At 42.2% G+C, this 23,958-nt stretch overlaps 1 protein-coding gene across 10 annotated transcripts in view; it reads left to right on the forward strand.

The window, feature by feature from the left end:
- Positions 1–23,038, forward strand: part of LOC108041572 (E3 ubiquitin-protein ligase TRIP12) — a 33,672-nt gene extending 10,634 nt beyond the window's left edge. For 3 of the 10 annotated variants that reach the window (XM_044457136.1, XM_044457137.1, XM_044457138.1), the window contains exons 2-12: positions 3,653–4,463; positions 6,266–7,300; positions 10,453–11,649; positions 12,595–12,681; positions 13,487–15,330; positions 15,716–16,826; positions 16,944–17,926; positions 18,186–20,039; positions 20,104–20,292; positions 20,696–20,897; positions 21,033–23,038. In XM_044457136.1, the coding sequence (XP_044313071.1) occupies positions 3,923–4,463; positions 6,266–7,300; positions 10,453–11,649; positions 12,595–12,681; positions 13,487–15,330; positions 15,716–16,826; positions 16,944–17,926; positions 18,186–20,039; positions 20,104–20,292; positions 20,696–20,897; positions 21,033–21,493 (9,504 nt within the window). In that variant the 5' untranslated portion in view covers positions 3,653–3,922 and the 3' untranslated portion in view covers positions 21,494–23,038. Of the gene's footprint in view, positions 1–2,089; positions 2,153–3,652; positions 4,464–6,265; positions 7,301–10,452; positions 11,650–12,594; positions 12,682–13,486; positions 15,331–15,715; positions 16,827–16,943; positions 17,927–18,185; positions 20,040–20,103; positions 20,293–20,695; positions 20,898–21,032 lie in introns of those variants that run through there. The other 7 variants (XM_044457139.1, XM_044457140.1, XM_044457141.1 and 4 more) reach the window with 7 other exon arrangements.
- The last annotated feature ends 920 nt before the right edge of the window (positions 23,039–23,958 follow it).

Below are 23,958 nucleotides of genomic sequence, written 5' to 3' on the forward strand. Positions count from 1 at the left end.
AAAAAAATTGCTGATTGCAATTGCTTATTCAAGAAATTGCACTTTTTGTATCGATTTTAAATTGCGACCAACTACAACTCTCACGAAACAAAGAATAAAAATTGGCAATAAAATAGTTCGGACACACATAGTTTTGTTTAGTCATTTTTATCGACAATTTTTTTTTTCAAACATTTTTTATTTTGAAAGTACGATTGTCACGACTTTCTCACATCGTCAAAAGGTTTTTTTATATGGTTTATACAAAATGTTGATCTTTCTTTTCCGATTTCCATCAACCTGATATGGGTGTGTTTAATAGAACTATTGCTTGCCGAAAATAGAGAAGTTGAACAAATGTAGACTGCATTAAATGCTTTTGTATCTGTTTCAGCCTAAGACCCTTCACGTTTCACATTTTCAACCGCTGATAAAAGGCAACAACAACCAAACGCAACAACCACAAAGGCTATCGCCATATGTTGGAGTTGCCACACGCAAAGCAAAATGCTTGGCACTCACACACATCCATAAACACAGTACACTCACACTGGCACACTGCCATTTGTGGCCTCGCTTATAATTTTTTTTGTCTGTGCTTTTCGGTGTGAAAAACTTGTGGGGCGGAGATACGAGTGGAGACTATTAGATGTAGATAGATTATATTGCCCGGGTTGGGTGTTTGGAACGAACGAACTAATATGGTGTCGGCACTTGCCGATTCGGTTAAATGTTCTCTAAATTGTAGAAACCAGGGAAATATTTTCGGTAAACGATTTCACACGAAGTTATGTGAATGTTTAAAAAGTGAAATCAAAATAGGTACAGAGCAATTATTTAATAAACAGAAAGGAGATAAGAGACATGTCTAGAGTTTATCTTTAAACAAACCAGGTAAACAAAGTGAAAATATTATGGAATTATTATACAAGCATCAATACCGTTAAAGTTATAATATATACACAAGTCTTATTTTAAAAGCAAAAAAGTCTATAATGTTCACTTTTTAAACTTATCATTATGACTTATCATTTCTTTAGTGTCTATTAATGTATTACGTCATCGTATATTTATTAAGTATAAATAAAATATTTAAAGCTAAACAATTTAAAACAAGCATCTCGGCAATGTACCTCTTAAAATAAAATCACATCGTGACAGATTGCCATCTCTAACAAGCAAGAAGCAATGAAAATTTTGTCTCCAACAATTGAAAAGTCAAATTCATCTAATTTTCCACCAAACCAAAACCGCTGACGTCGTCTTTTTGTTTGGGTTGCTGGTTTCATTTCGATGGCCTTGAACTGAATTTGTTGTATTCGTTTTTTGTTGGTGCTTTGGTAAGCTCAGCAACTTTGGCAAATGTTTGACGATTCGTTTTTGTGATTCGTTATTTTTTCTTGTTTGCCTGTCAGTTTTGAGAGGAACTGTCAATGAAGCAAGTCAAAAAAAAAGAAACCAAATCGTAAAAGGGCAGACGTGTTTGAAACTACGCATTTTTTTTTGGTTTATAAGCGATTTATGTAGACGGGGTGTTGGAGTACATAATGTGTACGAAAAGGGCGCAGAACAAAGCAGAACACGCTCAAATCTCATCTTTTTCGACGAGTGGAAGCAAAGGCAAAAAGGCTGTGCTTTGCTCGATTTTCTTTCATTTCATCTTCTTGGAAACAAGCATGGCAACTCTCGCACACACGCTCGCAGAACTTGTTTCTCACTCGCGTACACATTGGAAGGGGCAGATAGCCAACCCACACATCCACGGACGCGCTGGGCATTACGAAAGGCAAAACATAAACAAAACGACCGAGAACAGCTGATTAGCACAGCTGTGAGCGAGTGTAAGTGAGCCAGTTCACATCTCACTCAAAACATTCGCTCTTGTTTTACTCTCTCTCTCTGTCTGTCTTTGATTTTCTCCCTCGCTCGCATGCACGTGTCGGTGGCTGCTGCTGACAAACAGCTGTTAACTTATTTACAATTTTCATATGTTGACAAAATGCTCAAGTGTGTGTGAGTGGAATTAAATATGTGTGTTTTCCGAGTGGTGGAGTGTGTATTTTCATAGGTGGTGTATATTTTCCGTTGTTATCAGCTATTCGTTTTTAGTTTTCCTTGCTCTTCTGTGCTGCCAACATGGCTTTTTCTCGATGAAGTTTAATGTTTACAAAAAGTTAGTTTCAGTAAGCCAATATGCCTTTTCCAAATGTTCAACTTTTTATTATGTCTAAAATGTTTAATATGATTTGTCTTTATTTAATGTAGGTGAAAATACTAGTGTTTTATTCGTTTGTGGTGAATTAGTGCAAACGAGTGTTGTTTTTGAATATAAATATCTAAATTTAAAGGTTTATATTAATAGAAATTTAATTCAGCTGTCGCTTAATGGAGTGTAACATCTGTAAACCACTATGTTTTTAATAAATTTAAAAGCACGAAACTACTGTGAAAGTGAAAAGTTAAACCGCCCTTGAGTTCTTGAATATTGTTCACAGAATTAAAATATGTTTTTGTATTAAAGCTTCAAATAAACACTCTTGAGTTCTTTCGTCTTAAATTTTGTAAACGATATTGATTTAAGTTAATACTTCCATTTCATTGCTTATTTTTATACTGATCAGGCTAACTTAAATGTTTTATTGGTTTATAATTATATAATTAACTGTGTTTTAAATTCAATTATTTAGTTTGTTTTTTTTTGTCAATCAATAGTTGGCAACACTCATGTGGTGTGGCATTTTCCATTGTATGCTAGTACCTGTCCTTAAAAACGGGGCTGAAAATCTGCCTTTGTGCGTTTGGCTTCTGCCAGTGTCCCTTCTCTCTTTTGCCTCTCTCTATCTTCCTACCCCTGATTTGAGTTGAGCCGGTTTTTCACATTCTCTTGAGGCCCCCCCGAGTGCGATATTTTGTATTTCCCCTTATCTCTAGTGTGTTTTGGTACTACTACTTTTCTATTCCGGTGACTGTCTTCCATTTGGGCATTACCTATGTACATACCACTCGGCATTGTCAGAAGTCAGCGTTTCAGCATTTCCTGTCTGTGCCCCGATCACTTCGCTTGGCTGCCTCCTCTGCATTTCTGAGTTCTGCATATTCGAGTTCCTGGGGTGAGGGTCTTCTCTATCTGGTTCCGTCTCCTTTGTGGCTATTTTTAGGCCGAATGTTGCCTTGGCACTCGAACTAACTAATACTTATGTATTTAATGGCTAAAGTTAATAGGAATTGGTGATGAAAATTAGTTTTAAAAGTATATTTTTTTGTAGTTCTAAAGTATTATTTTCTTTTTTAGAGTTTAGATTAAAAGCCACTTTAAAGAAGAGGTAGAAATTATCTACTTCTTACACATTCTGTTCATGCTAATTAAAAATATTTAATCTTTTCGGAGTAAAACATGTAATCTCAAGGTTATACTAGTAAAAGCAAGAAATATAAGTTTAAGTTAATTTTCCGATTCAATTCTTAATAAATGTAATGTTATAAAAGCCAAGTGTTTTGAGTAAGCGAAATGTTCAATTGTCAATTATTACCCGAGGCTCTCCACTTTTCCGACTCGTGGCCACTTCTTTGTCTCTGTTTGCATTGCAACGTGCTCGTAAAATGCGTTCTATTTTGTTACTTTGTATCGCATTGCTCTAACACCCTTTCTGTATCTTTTTCTCATTTATTGCAGCACAAAACTTTGTCCAACGAAGCACGTAGAAAGGAAATCGGCAAGGAAAAACTGTGAAAAGTGAAGTGAAAGAGACAAACAGTGATTATGAAATAACGGTGTAAATGAGAAAAAGACAATTAGCGTCCTAAATTTAAATATAATTTAAAGACTATTTCCATGGTATAGTTGTCGGACCGATTAAGAGCAAAAATTTCGAGATCAATATTAAATTATTGGTTGTGTTGGCATGTTTAGTGTGTTCGATGCCGGTGCGGTTAAGTGTCGTCTATGGCCGAATCCGTTAAAAGTCAATCGCTCTCTGCATTGACGGAGGGGCAGCACGACGACGGTGGTTCAACAGCAACAGCAGCGACATTGGTTAATTATACCGGTGCGGCCCATATCACATTTTCATCCAATCACTCGTCCCAGCGGCGACGCAATAACAACGCAAGCAAAAACAAGAAACGCAACACGCCGGCAACATCATCAGGTCCTGCCGTCAGCTCCTCCGTCGACATAGTACCCACCACCTCGACTGCAACTACCACCACCTCCTCCCGTCGCTCCCGCAGTCAAGGCCGTCACTCCTCCGCAGCAGTCCACAGTAGCAAGGAGTCGCAAATCTCCAATCGCGCGGCTGCAGCATTTCGTTCCCCGTCATCGCCAGCATCCAAATCCATCCCGATCCCAAGTGATCAATCGCTTTCGCCCGGCACTCGTAAGCGTCAGCATCATCAGCACAACAGCGGCGGCAGCAATACCGCCAGCAGCAGCAGCAGCAATACCGCCAGCAGCAGTAGCAACCACACTCGCAGTAGCCTCCAATGTGAGTTTCCTTATTGTTAGAACATCCTAAAAACCTTTGGTAACCTAATAAGAATTACTATCGATACATTTTATAAAGTTTTCTCATGTTTAAAATGTAATAACTAAAAAAACTTTATACATCTAATAATTTTTTTAAATTTTATTCCTTCTAAGACCATAAGAACAAGTAAAAGAAATCGTTATTATACCCGTTACTCGTAGAGTAAAAGGGTATATTGTATTCGTGCAAAAGTATGTAACAGGTAGAAGGAAGCGTTTCCGACCCTATAAAGTATATATATTCTTGTTCAGGATCACTAGCCGAGTCGATCTAGCCATGTCCGTCTGTCTGTCCGTATGAACGCTGAGATCTCGGAAACTATAAAAGCTAGAAGATTGGCATTTTGCATGTAGATTTTAGGAGTTCATACGCAGCGCAAGTTTGTTTCAAAATGGTGCCACGCCCCCACTGACGCCCACAAGCCACAAGCTGTGGCCACAGTTTTGATGATATTATGAAAATTTTAATTGATATGTATTTGTTTCGTCAATAAATATCGTTTGGCCTAATAAAAGTTTGCCACGCCCACTCTAACGCCCAAAAACCCATTAAACGCTTAAGCATGGCTAGCGCCTAACGGATGACTTTGGAACAGCTGGCCAAGGTGCTCAACAGAGTCAACGTTAATTCTCGATAAGGATTTCTATTAAAGGAAATTGCGATGGTTTTCATTTGTCAATACCGAACTATATCCCAAGAACTATGCAAATCAAATCAAGTTAGCCAAATTGGAGGTCTGAGTCAAACAATGGCCTATGTGTGTATGTATGTAAGCATATACATATGTATGTAAAGATAACTCCTTTCAAAGAAAGCTATTCGCTATACCCGTTACTCGTGTTGTGCAAACATTTAGACTTTAATATACATAATACTATTTAAGAATGTATGTGTTTAGCCAATATAAGTATGTGTGTTTAATATTTCTAGTCAATTTATTACAAGAAGGCATATTTATATTAAGTTGTTTAGCTGACTAACGGGTATCTAATAGTCGAGGCACTCGACTATAGCGTTCTCTCTTGTTTAAGTAAGAAATTGTTGTAATCATAATTTTAACAAAAATGGAACAACTTGCCTAAAAAAATATTTTAATGAACCGAAACGCCATTCATTTAGTTTTTAATTTTTTTTTTTTTATCGTGTCCAACTTTTAGACCTTTCCTCTATTAGAGAGATATTTAAAAAAACGTATTCCAAACCAATTTTTTAATGTTATAATGTTATCAATCGGAATTTTTATTTAAAAAATGAACCACATTTGGTTGTTTTTGATTATGCTGCTAATGTTATAATGTTATCAATCGGAATTTTTATTTAAAAAATGAACCACATTTGGTTGTTTTTAATTATGCTGCCACAAAATTACTTTAAAGTTTTTTTTGTTTTCTTTTTAATTGTTTAGAAAAGAATCTTGCCAATCTACCAATCTGTTCCAATATTGGGTCAAAGGCACTATATTAAAATACAATGGCAGTATCGAAAATTCCGCTTCTGAATAAAAAACTACTGATCAAACTTAAAGTACCCTCTGCATAGGACTACGAAAACATAGACAGACAGTTTTTTTTGCTACCGTTTTGACGTTTCTAAATTCATGATTTTGTATTTGTTTGTTTGTCCAAATTTTAAAACTAGTTAATCATTTCCTCTATTCCCATCCGTAAAAAAGCCACAGAATAAAAATAGTTATAAGCCCGTCGATCGAGTCGAAGTAATAATCCGAATTTGATCTGTTTTTTCTCCGATGCCTTTTTCAGCGGCGCCCGGTGGAGATCAGTTGGTGGAGCTTTGTTCTCCGCTCAAGAAACGCCGCCTGCAGCAGACCTTGGGATCAGCAGTCGCGGAAGGAGCAGCGGGAATTGGCTTAGCTGTAATAAGCGTCGACCAGACGCCTCTCCAGCCATCCGGAGATTGTGTAGCTCAGCGCACGCGATCCAAGACCATTTCCCCAGAGGAGCTGCCTAGCACAAGCAGCGCTGCGGCTGCGGCGCGCCATAATCATCACCACCAGTTCCGGGCCAGTGCCAGCTCCAGCAGCTTTCCGGCCAGCTGTCGGAACAAGCGCAAAGCTAGTGGTGGAGGATCGGGAGCTGTGGTCGAGACCACTCCCCAACGAGGGGCAACAATAGCTCGTGCCGGACGCAGCGGCAATCTGCTGAACTACTACCGCAAAACGCGGAAGGTTAGCCACACGCGCTCCTCTCAGAAGCCGGAAAAATACGTGGTACAGGCAGAGGACACTGCCACCACCAGCCGAAACGGATCAGCAGGATCCGGATCCAGCAACAAGTCGGGTGTTATCACCAAATCCAGGAAAAGCTTGCGCCACTCGCAACAGAATCTACTGGACACAGAGAGCCCAGGAACGGAAAGACTTGGTGCCGAAGCTGGAGCTGAGAAGCAACAGTCGGTGCACGGGAATCTGGACGTGGAGGACCACCTGCCGACCCTCGAGGCGGCTCTGAACCACGCAGAGGCATCAGTTAACCACACTCAGGGTCAGTTGGAGGCGGAGGGCCAGCCAGAGGTGCAGGACGACAACGACGAAGACGAGGAGGACGACGAGGAAGAGGAAGAAGAGGAGGAGGAGGAAGTGGGCTTCTACGAGATTGTAAACTCAGCTGACTCGTCGTACGAGGAAGACGCCCAGATCGTTGCCGAGGAGGACGAGCTCACAACGGAAGAGGACGTCGACGACGAGGAAGACGACGACATCGAGGAGGACGAAGACATCGAGGAGGAGGACCTCTCTGAGAGCGAATTCGCCCAACAACTGATTGGTGAACTTGGTGGTGAGTTTCATCAGATTACTTTTTCACCGCATTGCATTCTGCAGCCATCTTCCATTTATTCGTAATATATGTCTGTAGATATCTTTTGTAAATATTGAAATGTTTTTGTTGCATACTAAATGTAGTGTACCCATAAAACTTAACCACTAGTAAAAGGACTAAACTTATGAGTTTCACATTTAATAATGTTTATTTTTAACACCCCAAAACTTATTAACATTCGCTTTCTATTTATTTACTTCCAATTTTATTAGAGTGGCATTAAGAATCATTATTATTATTATAATTATTGATTTAGAATTAGAACAAGTTTATTAAAACTTTCATAAAGGTTTAACTAATAAATCCCAAACAACTAAAAGTGGAGGGATTTCTAAAATCACCGTTAAAAAAGCTTATAAATGATAATCGGTTTAGAAAAGAATTCTTCAAGGCCAAAAATGGCGCATTAGTACTGACCTAAACTAGAATTTTAAAAGCTCAGAGCCAAGACAAAGACTTTGCATTTTAAATTTAAACTTTGCGACCATTTCTTTTTGGTTAGACAGAAATGATTTGCACTTCTTTGTATTTTCGTTGTCATAATGTGATTTTTATTGTCTATCAGTTTGCGCATTCCTTATCAGTAGCGAAAAAAAATATGTATACTTATACATTGACGAAGCATTTATTCTACGAAGTGTCCTCGTCTTGTCGCCGTTCCCCAATGCCTACTGTAGTGTTTTTGTGATTTTGATAAAAGGCGAATTGTTCGTAATGCCAACGCACTCAAATATGCCAACGACAAACGATCGGCTGGCAGTATGAATTCGTACATTGCGCTGTCTGGAACAGGAATATATATACTGTATATACATTTGTGTATATAAAATTGCGCTGATTAAAAAGTTCGTAGTCGAGTGAATCTAGTTGTGGAGTACTCTACTATTTGCTTGCATTGCATGTATGTAACTTACATTTTATGGTTTAAAAAAAGGTTTAATACAGGGAAAGTGTTAAGAACTTTGGATGTGCTGTTACCTGTTGCCAATTTACCACAACCATAATTTTCATTTCATCCCCCTTTGACCCAAACTCAGTAGTCATTAATTTATATTGTTTTATTTCACATTAAGGCTCATTTATCGAAACGCAAAGAAACGCCCACATTATAATTTTAACCCCACATTTGATCACATTGTATTTGTACATTATTTATTATTTATGCAAGAAATGATCAGTGAAAACTACCCATAAGGGTTTAGTTATTGTGTTATTTTTATACCCTTGCAGAGGGTATTATAATTTTGGTCAAAAGTGTGCAACGCAGTGAAGGAGACATCTCCGACCCTATAAAGTATATATATTCTTGATCAGGATCACCTCCTGAGTTGATATAGCCATGTCCGTCTGTCCGTCTGTCTGTCCGTCTGTCTGTTTCTACGCAAACTAGTCTCTCAGTTTTAAAGCTATCGAGTTCAAACTTTGCACACACCCTTCTTTCCTTTGCACGCAGTATATATGTCGGAACGGCCGGGATCGGCCGACTATATCCTATAGCTGCCATATAACTGATTGATCGGAAATGCCATAACTTTGGTGTTTGTAAAGTTAGGAAGTTGGAATTTTCTATGGGTTTTATATTTGGCCAATCAATCCGACCTACCAAATTTCATAAGGATCGGCCGACTATATCTTATAGCTGCCATATAACTGATTGATCGGAAATGCCATAACTTTGGTGTTTGTAAAGTTAGGAAGTTGGAATTTTCTATGGGTTTTATATTTGGCCAATCAATCCGACCTACCAAATTTCATAAGGATCGGCCGACTATATCTTATAGCTGCCATATAACTGATTGATCGGAAATGCCATAATTTTGGTGTTTGTAAAGTTAGGAAGTTGGGATTTTCTATGGGTTTTATTTTTGGCCAATCAATCCGACCTACCAAAGTTCATAAGGATCGGCCGACTATATCTTATAGCTGCCATATAACTGAACGATTGGAAATGCTATAAATTTGGTGTTTTTAAAGTTGGGAAGTTGTGATTTTTTATGAGTATTAAGAACGCATCATATGAATAATTTTGGAGAATATAATTTACAGAGTATTCTGCAAGGGTATATCAACTTCGGCTCCGCCCGAAGTTAGCTTTCCTTTCTTGTTAAATATAATTTTGTGCGGGGGCGACAGCTTTATTGGCCAGATTTTGAAAAAAAGGCAATGTTTGTCGGGCAATAATGCCACTTAGAAGTGTTAAACAATATTATTAGTTTGAAACCGTTTTCGGATTATACTTTTTACCCTGCAAAAAAACCACCCCCTAAAAGAAATGTTTATTTTTGCACGTTGTTGTTGTTGCAAATTTAGTTGTTTTAATTTATACTTTTGCCAAACAAGTTACACATAATATTTAATCTAAAACAAAAATGATTAAACATAAATCTCTCTTAACATATGATTTTTGAGTAAAAGAATACTTTACTTGCTGATGCTTGTGTTGTTGATGATGATGATGATGTTGTTGTTTTTGTGCAAAAACAATAAACCAAAGCGAAGTTTCGAATGTATTTGTGGTGTCCACAAAGGCGGCATGAAACCAACCATTTGTCCAGCGCAGAAAAAGAGAGAGAGATGAGAGAGTAAATCAGCAGCTGCAGCAGCAGAGGCGACAACAGCAACTATTCAGCAGCAGCAGCAACAACAAAGTGCAGCTTAAACATCAATCAATGGGGAATAATTTAATTAAACAAAAACGAGAATTACACGGCCGGGTGCGTGTGTGTGCGTGTGCTTAGTTAAGTGTGAGAGAGATCTGCAGCAACTGCAACATCAGAAGCGACAGCAGCAACATCATCATTGTCAGCGACAGAAGGTCGTCCAGTCTCCTCTCCTGATTTCCCCTTGCCATTACCTTTTTGAAAGCCAAACACACACAGCGCTCAAAATAATATTTTTTGCATTACATTAAACAATGAAAAAAAAAACAAACCAACTAACTCAAGTAGTGTAGCTGCAAGAAAATAATAACAAAAAATCCCCTAAAAAATGATTGAAAACATCAATAAATAAAGCTGTTAACTGTTGTCTCCCACTACTCTCTCTCTCTCTCTACTCCCTCTACCCCATTCTCTCACTCTCACACCCCCACCCACACTTGTCTCGTAAAGGAGAACAACAACAACAACCACAACGTGCCAGCAGCACCATTAAAACAACCAAGAACAACACACCAGGGGTAGCAGCAGCAAACACTATAAAGGCGACAACAACAGCAACAACGTCGTCCGGCTATCAGCAACGTGCCGCCCCCCATGGACAGGGGGCGGGGCCAGGCGCAGGAGGGGGCGGGCCACGTGCCACGCGCAGCACCAATAGCAACACCAGCAACAACGTTGTTGACTACAGCATTATGCCGCACCTCACGACGGCTACAACAACAACGTCATATGCCTTGACACCGCAGCAGCAACAACAACAACAACAACCGTCACAACCTCCGTCGCAACAGCAACAACAAACACACCAACAACAACAACCACAACAACATCCACCTCAATTGGTGCCCACAACACATCAGTTTGCACACTTGTCTTCCTTTGTGACACCAACAGCAGCGGCAGCAGCAGCAGCGGCCCACTATCCACCAGCTTCTGCTGCTGCCGCTTACTTTGCACAGCAGCAACACCATCAGCATCAGCAACACGTGCAACAGCAGCAGCCACCGCAGCCGCACTATTACCATAGTTCTGTGGCCGTGTTGCATCAACCTCCACCGCACCATTTTACCTCCACAGGAGCAGGACCACCGCCGGCACTCTACCAACAACAGCCGCCGCCGCCTCAGCTAACACGCTACACGCCGGCGACAGCGACAACAGCGGCCACGTTTGTGCCCCCGCAGCAGCAACAGGTTGCCTACAATCCACAACAGCAGCAACACTCCTCACTGCGACGCAGTTCACGTGGCAAGACGGGTTCTTGTGTGAGTTCGGCAGCAGCAGCACAGCAGCAGCAACACCACCAGCAGCAACAGCAACATAGCAACGCTGCTGCTGCTGTACAACAGCAATTGCTGCCACCGCCTGGTACCTATCAATACCAACAGGTGGGCGGTAATACAGTTGTAGTTGCCGTGCGTCATCAGCAACAGTTGCAACAGCAGCAGCAGCAGCAACAACAACAACAACAGCAACATCAACATCAACAATTGGCTTTACATCAGCAGCAACAACAGCAACATCAGCAGCGTGCCACGCTCGTGCAGCCGGGATTCTTATTCAGCTATCGCAGCAATCATCCTCAGCAGCAACAACAGCAACCGACACAACAAATACATCAGGGGCCCAAAGTGACACATAGCAGTGGTAAGAAGATAAAGAAGGAGCGAAAATAAGGATAAAAGGACGAGAGACCGCAAGCAAATCAAAAAGCCAACGCATCGCCAGCATGTTTAGAAAGGGTTAACAATAGGTTAACAATAGGGAAAGTTTGAAACAGGGTTGCAAAAACACCAATACATTTCAAATATACACAAAGACAAGTGAAGATGAGTTGTCGCTTCGCTCAACAATGGTTTTTAATAAGGAATTGTGAGCACACACGCACTTAAGGGCTTATGATTTATTGAGTCATTGTGGTCCGATATACACATACGGTTCTAATTTATAAAATTGTTTAACCATTTTCAATCGGAATTTTTGTCATTCCGAAAAATGAATGGTTCTGAGACTTAGCGAAATGCTATCTTCCCATATTAGTTTTAGCAAAATTGCTTAAACCTAGCCCTTATATTTTGGGATTTTAAACCACCCAGAGATAGAGGTGGGAACTACACAATCTGGTAACTTATGTTTAAATCAGTCCGGTCAAAATGTATCTAAAATGTATTCAATGCAGCTATAACTATTTAGAGCTGTCAATATACAAAATGTTGTTGACTAAATCGAGTGATTACTATTTAGAGGGGGCTCTGTTGTGAGCATTTAGTTTTATCGTAAATACTGTAAAAATTATAGGGTATTGGTCTCACTCTTTATCTTTTTTGGTGCTGGTTATAGATTAGGTGATAATACTACCCATATTGCACTGAAAGAAAAAAAAATACTACACACAAAAACACACCAACCCCAATTCCTTTCTCTGTCTCTCGCTCGCTCATCCCTGCGTTGCTTTGCTCGCGGTGTCTGCCCAAATAATTCAAAAAACTTAACCGATCTGAACCTGAACCGAAATAATAGTGACTTAACTTTGTTTTGCTCTGTTTTCTCTCTACCACCCGCTCTCTGTCTTCGTCTCTTTTGTCTGATTAGCAGCTTCGGATGCTTTAACATATAGTTTGATGGCACAGCAACCGCCAAGTGGACCGCCGCATGCAGGTGGACAGCAAATAACGCCAGGTAAACGTTCAACCCAATCGATCAGTATACATTTACGCACCAATTCCAGCCCATTCCCACACACATTTAGCATTGCTTTGATTTGATTTTATTTCACCTTACGCAGAAAAATCATGCACTCACATCACACAGGGCGACCCAGGTGGCAGCACACTTTTGTTATTTCACCTTTTATTTTACTTTATTCGTATGCTATCTTTAGATTGTTTAGTTTTACTTTTATAGTCTTGATTTATTAGAATTTTATTTATCTAAAGTTTGTTAACTAGTTTCTCTATTTTACTTGAATATTCTTTCCCATTTTGTGCCATTAACAATATTTAATTATTTAACTATCAGGGGATCGAAAATATTTTATATTAAACAAAAATGTTTTCCAATTATACAATTTTAAACTCTTCTTAAATATTATATTCTTAGTTTGAATCGTTAAAATTAAAAACGTATTTTTTGTTAAATATATCTAACTAAGTTTTCTCAAATTTAGGAAGAATATATCAAATAAATTACTCATATCTTTAAAAAGTTGCAGTATTTACTCTGAAATTAATGGTTCTTAATTATTTATTTATTATTTGTTTAATTTTTTTATTTTTCACCGTTTCTTTAATTTTGAATCTTTTCCGATTCAAATCCAAAAAATTATATCCTAAGCCTTTACTTTCTGTTTTGACATATTTGTTTCATGTTTTACTTACACGCGAATGAAAATCCCTTAACCTTTAAAATAATTGTTTCCCAAACGCCATGTCGAATTATAATATTAATGAAGAGTTTTTTGCTTTCCTTCGTAACGCCGGTCTAGGTGCCAACTCAGCCAATCTCAGCATTGTAGCGGCCGCTCTTAGTGCCGCCCGTGACGTTGGAGGAGGAGCCGGCGGAGGAGGAGGATCAGCAGGAGGCGGAGGAGCACCAGCCACTGGAGCATCAGCTGCATCCGGAGGAACCACCAGCGCCGTGGGCGTGACGAGCAGCAGCAACAGCAGTGCCGGCCAACCAGCCAGCAACAACAGCAGCAACAATGTGACTGCAGCGGGATCAGGGTCAGCTCCAGGCGGAGGACCCACAGCCACCGGAACGAGTAGCGGTGGTCAGCATGGCAGCGGGTCAGGAGGAGCTGCTGCCGCCGATTCCGAGAGTGATGATAGCGAGGTGGGTCGTCTACAGGCTTTGCTCGAGGCTCGCGGACTTCCGCCCCACTTATTCGGAGCTCTTGGCCCGAGGATGACCCACATCCTCCATCGCACCATTGGAAACAGCAGCAGTTCCAAGGCCAATCAACTCCTGCAAGGACTGCAATCTCACGATGAATCCCAGCAGCTGCAGGCTGCCATTGAAATGTGTCAGATGCTGGTGATGGGCAACGAGGATACCCTCGCTGGCTTTCCCATTAAGCAGGTGGTCCCTGCTCTAATCCAACTCCTTCGAATGGAGCACAACTTTGACATCATGAACAATGCTTGTAGGGCATTGGCCTACATGCTGGAAGCTCTGCCCCGATCCTCGGGCACCGTGGTAGAGGCGGTTCCAGTCTTTTTGGAGAAACTACAGGTTATCCAGTGCATGGATGTGGCGGAACAAAGCTTAACCGCCTTGGAGATTCTCTCCAGGCGACACAACAAGGCCATCCTGCAGGCAAATGGTATTTCGGCCTGCCTCACCTATTTGGATTTCTTTTCGATTGTGGCTCAGAGGGCAGCACTAGCAATTGCAGCTAATTGCTGCTTAAACATGCACCCTGAGGAATTCCACTTCGTTGCGGAGAGCTTGCCCTTATTAGCTCGCCTGCTCTCGCAGCAGGACAAGAAGTGTGTGGAGAGCGTGTGCTCCGCTTTCTGTCGCCTGGTGGAGAGTTTCCAGCACGATAGTCAGCGCCTACAGCAGATCGCTAGTCCGGATCTGTTAAAGAACTGCCAGCAACTACTGCTGGTCACACCGGCCATCCTGAATACAGGAACCTTCACAGCCGTGGTCCGGATGTTGAGTCTAATGTGTGGCAGCTGTCCAGACTTGGCCATCTCCCTGCTTAGGAACGACATAGCAGCCACCCTGCTTTATTTGCTCACCGGAAATGCAGAGCCGGCTGCTGCCAGTGCCACTCATGTGGAACTGATCTCACGCTCACCTTCAGAGCTGTACGAACTCACATGCCTAATTGGCGAGCTGATGCCGCGCCTACCTTTGGATGGGATTTTCGCTGTGGACTCGCTGCTGGACCGGCCCACGCTTAACACCCAGGATCAGGTGCACTGGCAGTGGCGTGATGATCGCGGATCCTGGCACAACTATTCCACGATTGATTCCCGGCTTATTGAGGCCGCCAACCAGAGCAGCGAGGATGAGATCAGCCTTAGCACATTTGGACGCACCTACACTGTGGACTTTCATGCCATGCAGCAGATTAACGAGGACACGGGCACCACACGTCCTGTTCAGCGTCGCCTCAACCACAACTATGTGGCCCCCATGACTGCCGGACAGGACTTGACCACCACTGCTGCAGGTTCAGCAGCTTCGGGAGGAGCGTCAACGTCCGCTGCAGCAGCGGCTGCCGCCTCCAACAATATAAACAATAATAATCCACCACCGAATAGTGGCACCCAAGTCAAGCGCCGACCATCACTAGACGCTAGAATCGCATGCCTTAAGGTAAGGGATATATACAAATAACAAAAGTAATAGTAGTAATAGTAATGAGTTATTTGTTACTTAAATCACTGAGTTTAGAATTGTAAAAATTAATTGCACATGATAATAATTCAATGATATTGCCGTTCTCCACGAAAACAAACAGATGTAAAATCAATAACACTGCTAAAAATTTGACTTAATTTTTTACAATTTGTATAGTTATAGTACTTACCGAGAGATTCACGCAAATTTTCACTGCGTTAGTGTTTTCAGAAAAATTAGTTAAAAATTTAGCTTTTAATTAATTATCAATAACAAGCAGACCAATTCTAGATATCAAAATTTAAGTCAATAATTTTTGACAATATTGTGACTTATATTTGTTTATTTTATCGAATCTTAGGAGGAGCGTGGTCTCGCTGCGGACTTCATTAAACACATCTTTAACGTCCTGTATGAGGTATACAGCTCGTCGGCCGGACCGAATGTGCGCTACAAGTGCCTGCGCGCCCTTCTTCGGATGGTATACTATGCCACGCCGGAGTTGCTGCGTCAGGTGCTTAAGTATCAGCTGGTCTCCAGTCACATTGCCGGCATGCTGGGCAGCAACGATCTGCGCATTGTGGTTGGAGCCCTCCAAATGGCTGAGATCCTAATGCGCCAGCTGCCTGATGTATTTGGCACCCACTTTCGTCGTGAGGGAGTTATCTACCAGTTCACTCAGCTGACGGATCCGAATAATCCCATATGCGCGAATCCTTCGCCGAAGCCACTTAGCACAACAGCCACGCCAACCGCCAATGCAGGCGGATCACAATCGGCTCCGGCCTCCGCCAACAGCCTGCAGGTTAATCCCTTCTTCATGGACAGCGCTCCGGGATCGTCAAGCGCTTCCACGACTCCCAGCAGCAGCAAGCATCAATCATATAGCGTGAAGAGCTTTTCGCATGCTATGAACGCCCTGACGGCCAGCGCCAAAGGAACTCCAGCCGGAGCGCTGGACGCCACTGCTACCTCGGCTTCAGCTGGTGGTTACAACTACAGCAGCTCGGCTCCTTCTTCATCCTCGACGGCTGGAGCGCCCGCTGCTTTCTTTGTGGCCCAACAGGGAGATCCACGCCAGTATGTGCACTTCCAGCAGCCGGCAGTTCCACCACCACCACCCCAGTTGGAGCTTCTTCCAACTGGTGTCCAGCAACAAGGGCAGCAGGTGCCTCAGGTGATCTACCAGCCGCAGCAACAACAGCCCGCACACTTGGTGGTGGCCTCCACCAGTAGTGCAGCTGCCTCCGCATCTTCTTCTTCATCCTCCTCGTCCTCGGCCTCGGCGCTGCAGCACAAGATGACGGACATGCTAAAGCGAAAAGCACCTCCCAAACGCAAGTCGCAGAGCAGTGGTCGGGCTAAGTCCAGGCAAGAGGATGCGGCAGTCGCAGCAGCCGGATCTGGAGTTGGAGGAGCGCCCCCTGCTTCGGCCAGTTCCGCTATGCACGAACTTCTCAGCCGTGCCACAAGTAAGTTTATTTGTCTATAAGCCTGAAAAAGAAATAAAGGTATTAGAGTTGTGGGATTAACTACATTTTTCCTGATTATTTTACATAAGCCTAATCAAGATTTTATCGCTTTTTAAGGTCTTGGCAGCGGCACTGGAGGCAGGAGTACGCCCAATTCAGGCAGTGGTTCTGGAAGCTCCAAGTCTCGCTTTAACGCCGGAAACTCGACCAACGCCGGATCAAGCAAATCCTCGTTCTTGGCTTCGCTCAATCCAGCACGCTGGGGCCGCCAGACTCATCATCATCACCACCATCAGCAGTCGCAGCAGCAGCACCACGGCCTTTCCAAAGATGCCGGAAACGCAAACTCAAGTGGGTCCGGCTCCGGAGCTGGGTTGGCTTATACGGTGAACCAACATGGCGCCGGTAGTGGAGCTGGAGGACTGAACGCTGCAGCCGTTGCGGCAAGTATCAGTAAGAGTATCTCCCACGCCAATCTCCTAGCGGCGGCCAACAGGGAAAGAGCTCGTCAGTGGGTACGAGAACAGGCTATAGACTTTGTGAAGCGCTACACTGAACAGGAGGCCCGAAGGAGTAAGGCTGCCTCAGAAAGTGGAGCCACCCAGACCGGAAGTAGCGGAGTGGGATTATCATCGACGGGCAGTACTCCCCTGTCCACTGCGGGCAGCACCAACGTCTTGGAGCGGTTGTCCAGCATTCTGTTTAAGCTCAATGGCAGCTACCACGACTGTCTGGATGCTCTTCTCGAGCTGAAGACCATCCTTTTGGAGAGTGACATCTCCCCATTCGAGGTGAATCATTCGGGCCTGATCAAGGCCATGCTCAACTACATGACCAGCGAGTCGGGCCTAGTGGAGCGCGATGCCCGCCTCCGCAGCTTCATGCACGTATTTGCCGGACTGCCCTTGGAGCCCCTGCTCCAGAACGTCGGCCAGATGCCGACCATCGAGCCACTTGCATTCGGCGCCTTTGTGGCCAAGTTAAACGGCTGCGTCACGCAACTAGAACAGTTTCCAGTTAAGGTCCACGACTTTCCCGCCGGTCCTGGGGGCAGGTCCAATCAGAGTGCGCTGCGGTTCTTCAACACCCATCAACTGAAGGTAAGTAGAAGGCAATCAACATCGATCCTTAAACTAAATTTAGATGAAACCATCTTAAAATTAAATATTAAAAAAATATTAAAAAATATTTCCATTAAAACCAACTCAATTGTATTTAAATGTGATCAGCCAATTAATATAATCTTTAACATTAACTAAATTGTTTTCGACTCATATTAATTAAAGTAATTCGTTTATATAAACAAGTAAACTCTTTATATCTATGATGTCTAAGTAAATTTAAATTTGTATTTTCTAGTGCAACCTGCAACGTCACCCGCAGTGCAGCAATCTGCGTCAGTGGAAGGGCGGCACTGTAAAGATCGACCCTCTGGCCATGGTCCAGGCCATCGAGCGGTATCTGGTTGTGCGCGGCTACGGAGGCATCCGGGCGGACTCTGACGACGACAGTGAAGAAGATATGGACGACAACGTGGCGGCTGTGGTTATGACCCAGGCGGGTTTCAAGCACAAGCTGCAGTTCACGATCGGGGATCACGTGTTGCCCTACAATATGACCGTCTACCAGGCGGTCAAGCAGTTCTCTCCGCTGGTCAGTGAGCAGCCTGAGACGGACAACGAATCGGAGACGCTTTTAGGAAACGCTAGCATATGGGTGCAGCAGCACACCATTTACTACCGCCCCGTGGAGGAGGAAGTTGCTTCGGGAGCAACTGCGGGAGCAGCCTCCAGCAGTAGCTCGTGCAGCAGTGGCGTACAAAAGCAGCAGAGCACGTCCAGTACCGCCTCCAGTTATGCGAACGCCTCATCATCGTGCTCTTCGTCCTCTGGAGTGGCCAGTGGTGGAGGGTCCTCCTCGAAGAAGGCGCACAAATCCAGCAGCAAGTTCATGCGCAAGAAGACGGAGCTATGGCACGAGGGAATTGCTCCTGGAGTGATGTCGGCTCTGAAGCCATTCCTCAGCAGCTTGCTTCCAGCTGATGTGGTGACCGTGCAGGATTCCTCGCTAGATGCCTTGTGTATGCTGCGAGTGATCCACGCTCTCAATCGTCACTGGGAGCATCTGTACGGATGTGTTGTGCGTCAGAACATCATTCCCCAGGCGGAGTTCGTGCATCCGAAGATCACGGCCAAGGCCAACCGACAGCTGCAAGATCCGCTCGTCATCATGACAGGAAACCTACCGCAGTGGCTGCCACAGATAGGCATGGCCTGTCCGTTCCTTTTCCCCTTCGAAACGCGACACCTGCTTTTCTACGCCACTAGCTTTGATCGGGACCGCGCTCTTCAGCGTCTGCTGGACACCACGCCCGATCTGAATGCTGCAGAGTCTTCAGAACGCGTGGCTCCTCGGCTTGATCGCCGCAAGCGTGCGATTTCGCGGACGGAGATCCTTAAACAGGCCGAGCACATCCTGCAGGACTTTGGGCACTCCAAGGCCTTGCTGGAGATTCAGTATGAGAACGAGGTTGGTACGGGCTTGGGACCTACCCTGGAGTTCTACGCATTGGTCTCTGCGGAACTGCAGCGCACCGATCTGGGTCTCTGGAATGGAAGCGATAGTTACAAACAGAACTCGGTGACCATTGTGGACGTGGTGAAGGCCAGCAGTACTGTGTTGCACATTGAGGATGCCCTCGAGGCAACTACCATGGACCAAAGTCCTCCGGTAACGGGAGGAGCGTCGCTGGTGAGCAGCACCACCACCACGACGACAGCAACAGCGCAGCAGCTGCATCATCCACCCAACCGCTCCAGCAGTCGCTCGCATGGTTTTCGCAGTGGAGCTGGACAGCAGCAGCTAGCACAGCCGGTGGAGCACAGCTCCTCTAGCGCCGGCGCCAATGAGAACGCTTTAAATATGATTATCGCACAGCAATTCAGTGATATAAACTCTGCTGATCCGGCAGTTTCTGATAATCCCAGTAGCACCACTACCACAACCAGTGTGGTGGAGCAGAACACTACTACGAATCAAAACAACACCACCATGACTACAACCACAACCATGATGAGTTATGTGCATGCGGTGCATGGCCTGTTCCCTCTGCCTCTGGGTAAATCCTCCAAGCTTCCGCAGATGACCAAAGCCAAGGCCAAGTTCAAGTTCTTGGGCAAGTTCATGGCCAAGGCGGTGATGGACAGTCGCATGGTATGATTTCTTCTTTTTAATTCTTGAAATGTGATTACTAATTGCCTTTTACTTCTCCCCTTAGTTGGACTTGCCCTTTTCGTTGCCATTCTATCGCTGGCTGGTCAGCGAAGAGCATTCGATTGGCCTGGCAGATCTGATGCGTGTAGCCCCTGAGGTGCAAAATACTTTGGTGCGTCTGCAGGATCTGGTGCGCCAGCGTGAATACATTCTGTCTGATCCAAACATCGATGCTATGGAGAAGACAGAGAAGGTAAGAGAAGCGTTGCAATACGGTAAATAAAAATATTTTATATATTTCGTTTACATAAATAATTCCTAACTTAAATTATTAAACCATTACTTAGATGAACCATCAATAAATAAGTTGTTAGAAGGAACTTTACACCCCAAGGATTAAAGTTATTTTTCTGATCTAATAGTAATCCGCGATATTTTAAACTTAATATATGTTCAAATAAAAAATTAACTCTCAGCCGCCGAGCCATTTTAGAGATGTCAATCCATCTGTATGAACTAAAATCTCAAAAACTTTATAGAAGCAGAATTTGTAAAAAAAAAAATCACATTTTTTAAAATTCTGTCTGGGAGAACTGAGTTATAGAAATTTGCTCTTTTGTACTTAAAAGTAAACAATTATTTTTTTCTTTCTCTAGATAGAACAGTTGGACCTGGATGGTTGCCCCATCGCAGACCTGGGCCTGGACTTTGTCCTGCCCGGACATGCCAACATTGAGTTGTGTCGTGGGGGTCGCGATACTCCAGTAACTGTGCACAACCTGCATCAGTACATCTCTCTGGTCACCTACTGGTTCCTCATCGAGGGCGTTCAGAAGCAATTTGAGGCACTACGTGAGGGTAAGTAAAAACACAAATCAATTAACGATTTGCCTTAAATCACCCCTTAATTCGTTTTATTATAAAACTAGTACATGGCGGATTGAAATTAATAAAAAAAATTACAATTTACTAAACCGATATTTTTCACAATAGGTTTCGACTCCGTCTTTCCGATCCAGCGGCTGCGTATGTTCTATCCAGAGGAGTTGGAGTGCGTATTTTGCGGATCGGCCAGCGAGCAGCAGCAGCCGCGGTGGGAAGCCAAGATGCTGCAAGACAGCTGCCGCACGGACCACGGATTCCATCAGGAGTCGCAGGCCATCCAATATCTGTACGAGATACTGGCCTCGTATAATCGCGACGAGCAGCGCGCTTTCTTGCAATTCGTGACGGGATCTCCGCGCCTGCCGACAGGCGGATTTAAGGCCTTGACGCCGCCATTGACTATTGTGCGCAAGACGCTGGATGGAAACCAAAACCCCAATGATTATCTACCATCTGTGATGACCTGTGTCAACTATCTAAAGTTGCCCGACTACTCAAGTCGCGACGTGATGCGGCAGAAACTGAAAGTGGCCGCCAACGAGGGCAGTATGTCCTTCCACCTCTCGTAAGCAGGCGACGGAACAAAATACAATCCCTCTTCCCATAAAAACCAGACCTGCAACAACACAAACGGGAACTAAAGAATACATTGTGGGTTATATTCAGTCGGCTATATTCCAAGCGCTACGAAATCGCTGCAGCATGGTTTAACTGGATGGATCTTGTTTGTTTTTTTTCTTACGAAAGTTACTTTCGCCGCGTGCACTTCTCCCCTCCCTTTAACTTTTCCCTCTTGGCAAGCGCACGCCCTGCTAAATTTCAATATAAATATATAATTAAAATATATTTTTTATTACCGAGTTTTGCAAAAAAGAAAAAAACGACAGAAAAGAAAATAAAAGGACAAGAATGCCGACGGGGATGAAGTCAACATGGAAACTAATGATTGATACACCCTCTCCCATAAAATGTTACCTTAAATAAATTGAATAGTAAAAATCGATTATTCAATAACCGATAATTTTGTTCACCCAGAAACGCACAGAGCTGTAAAATGTCGATCGAAGCTTTGCGTTTTAGTTAAATTTGTTTTAGTTTGCTTTTTCTCCCATTCTTATTACTCTCATTCTAATTGTAATATTTACTGTAATCAAGGAATTATTTTATTAAGTTTTTTTTATTTGTTATGTTGAACATTTTTCTCTGGCGTTTAAATATGAGTTTAATTAATTTGTAAGCATCAAATGTGCATAAACGCTTATTAGAAACAAAAATGAATGAAAGTAGAATGAAGAGGAGTAACTGGAGCATTGGAGGTTAACGAGTAGTTCCTTAATGGAAGAGGATGAATTCATCATTATTTACATATAGCTACCCAAAATAAATGATCTAAAACAAAAATGCCCACCCTTGAAAGTAACATTTAAAGAATTAATAATAATTAAACATAAATATACCATAATGATCTATATTTCATGCCCACAAAAAAAAATTAATGCAAATTATGCAAGCTGTGTTACAACAAGAAAAATAAGAAAACAAAAGCCATGATTAGGTGGATTTACGTTTTATTTGAAAAAAAAATGAATTAGGGGAAAGCGGATAAAATGAAATTAGTGTTTAGTGCATCCCTTACAAAAACTATGCATACATATATATAAATATATTATATTTAAACTGTAACAATACATAACTTTATTGTACTTGAAGCATATACAAAAATTTTTGTGTTTGTCTAACTGAAAAGGAGCAGAATGCTATAAATAAATCAAATAAAAATGGATTAACATTAAAACCGAAAAGCGAAATCGATCTTACATTAAAACTAGATACAAATCTTTGCAGTACTGAAAACTGATTACTGACATGTGGTATATATACATATAACTATAAAATCATTTATATAATATAATTATACTTAACTGGAAACAATGGCATCTCTTGAGATGCTGGTCAACATAAAAATGATAGAATTAAATTTTTAAATAACAGTAATATTACATACTATCTATGTAGTTACATCAAAAACATTTGCTCTATGATAACGACAAGAAAGTAAAATAAACCAACCAAGAAGCAAGCAAATAAAACAAAAAGATTATATGACAAATTAAGTGGAGTGATTTTATTGAATTTGGAAATGGAATCGCCTATACTACACATTAGAGCCCTCCCTGAGTTGGAGCTCAAAGGATTATTGATTAATTGAGTCATGGGTTTACTGAGTGAGAATGCCTTTAGTCTGTTGTTATGGAATGGATAATGTAAGTGTTTATGAAGCCCTTAAATGGAATTTAAGTGGTAGGATCCGATTTACTTTAAGCTTCAAAAAGAGGGCTACATTGGGCTCCTTTAAAAAAATTGACGGGTTCAGCCATTTTCTACGGACCACATTAACATATTTCAAAAAATACTTTATTTGCTTACCCAAAAATAGATTAATTTTTCGTCACAAAACTTGATTTCAGAAACTTTAGTTGCTAAAACTTCAATTTGATATTCTATAATATATTGAATATATCCGCTTTGCTTTGTTGAAATTTGACCCCGATCCTCTATACCGTAAAAATGTATGTTTTGAATTTCAAAAGTAAATTCATTTTCCGATGGTAAAGTTTTATTTAATTGAGTAGCAACAGTTGAAGTGTGGAGCTGAAAAATAACGTTTTCAATTTAAAAGTTTTACTATTTCAGTCAAAATTTGGCAACGAAGTGAATAAGTAAATATCGACCATTTGAAGAAAATATATGATCGTCATCATTACTAGACGATTTGATATAACCATGTCCGCCTGTCCGTCCGTTTCTAGGTATTAAGTCTCTAAGTTTTGAAAACTTTGTTGAAAGCCTTCTTTCTATTCCAAGTAATATCGGACCGAACGCCAATATCATATAGCTGCCATAGAAACAATTTTACTTTATTTACAAATAATATTGAGGATTTAAAAAGTACATTTTGAATCATTATACTATTGAATAATTATAATTATTGTATTAAATCAAAGAAATAGTTGCCAAAGGAACGGAACGATCG

Source organism: Drosophila rhopaloa, unplaced genomic scaffold (assembly GCF_018152115.1).
Source record: "Drosophila rhopaloa isolate 14029-0021.01 unplaced genomic scaffold, ASM1815211v1 contig_155, whole genome shotgun sequence".
NCBI classification, from domain to species: domain Eukaryota; kingdom Metazoa; phylum Arthropoda; class Insecta; order Diptera; family Drosophilidae; genus Drosophila; species Drosophila rhopaloa.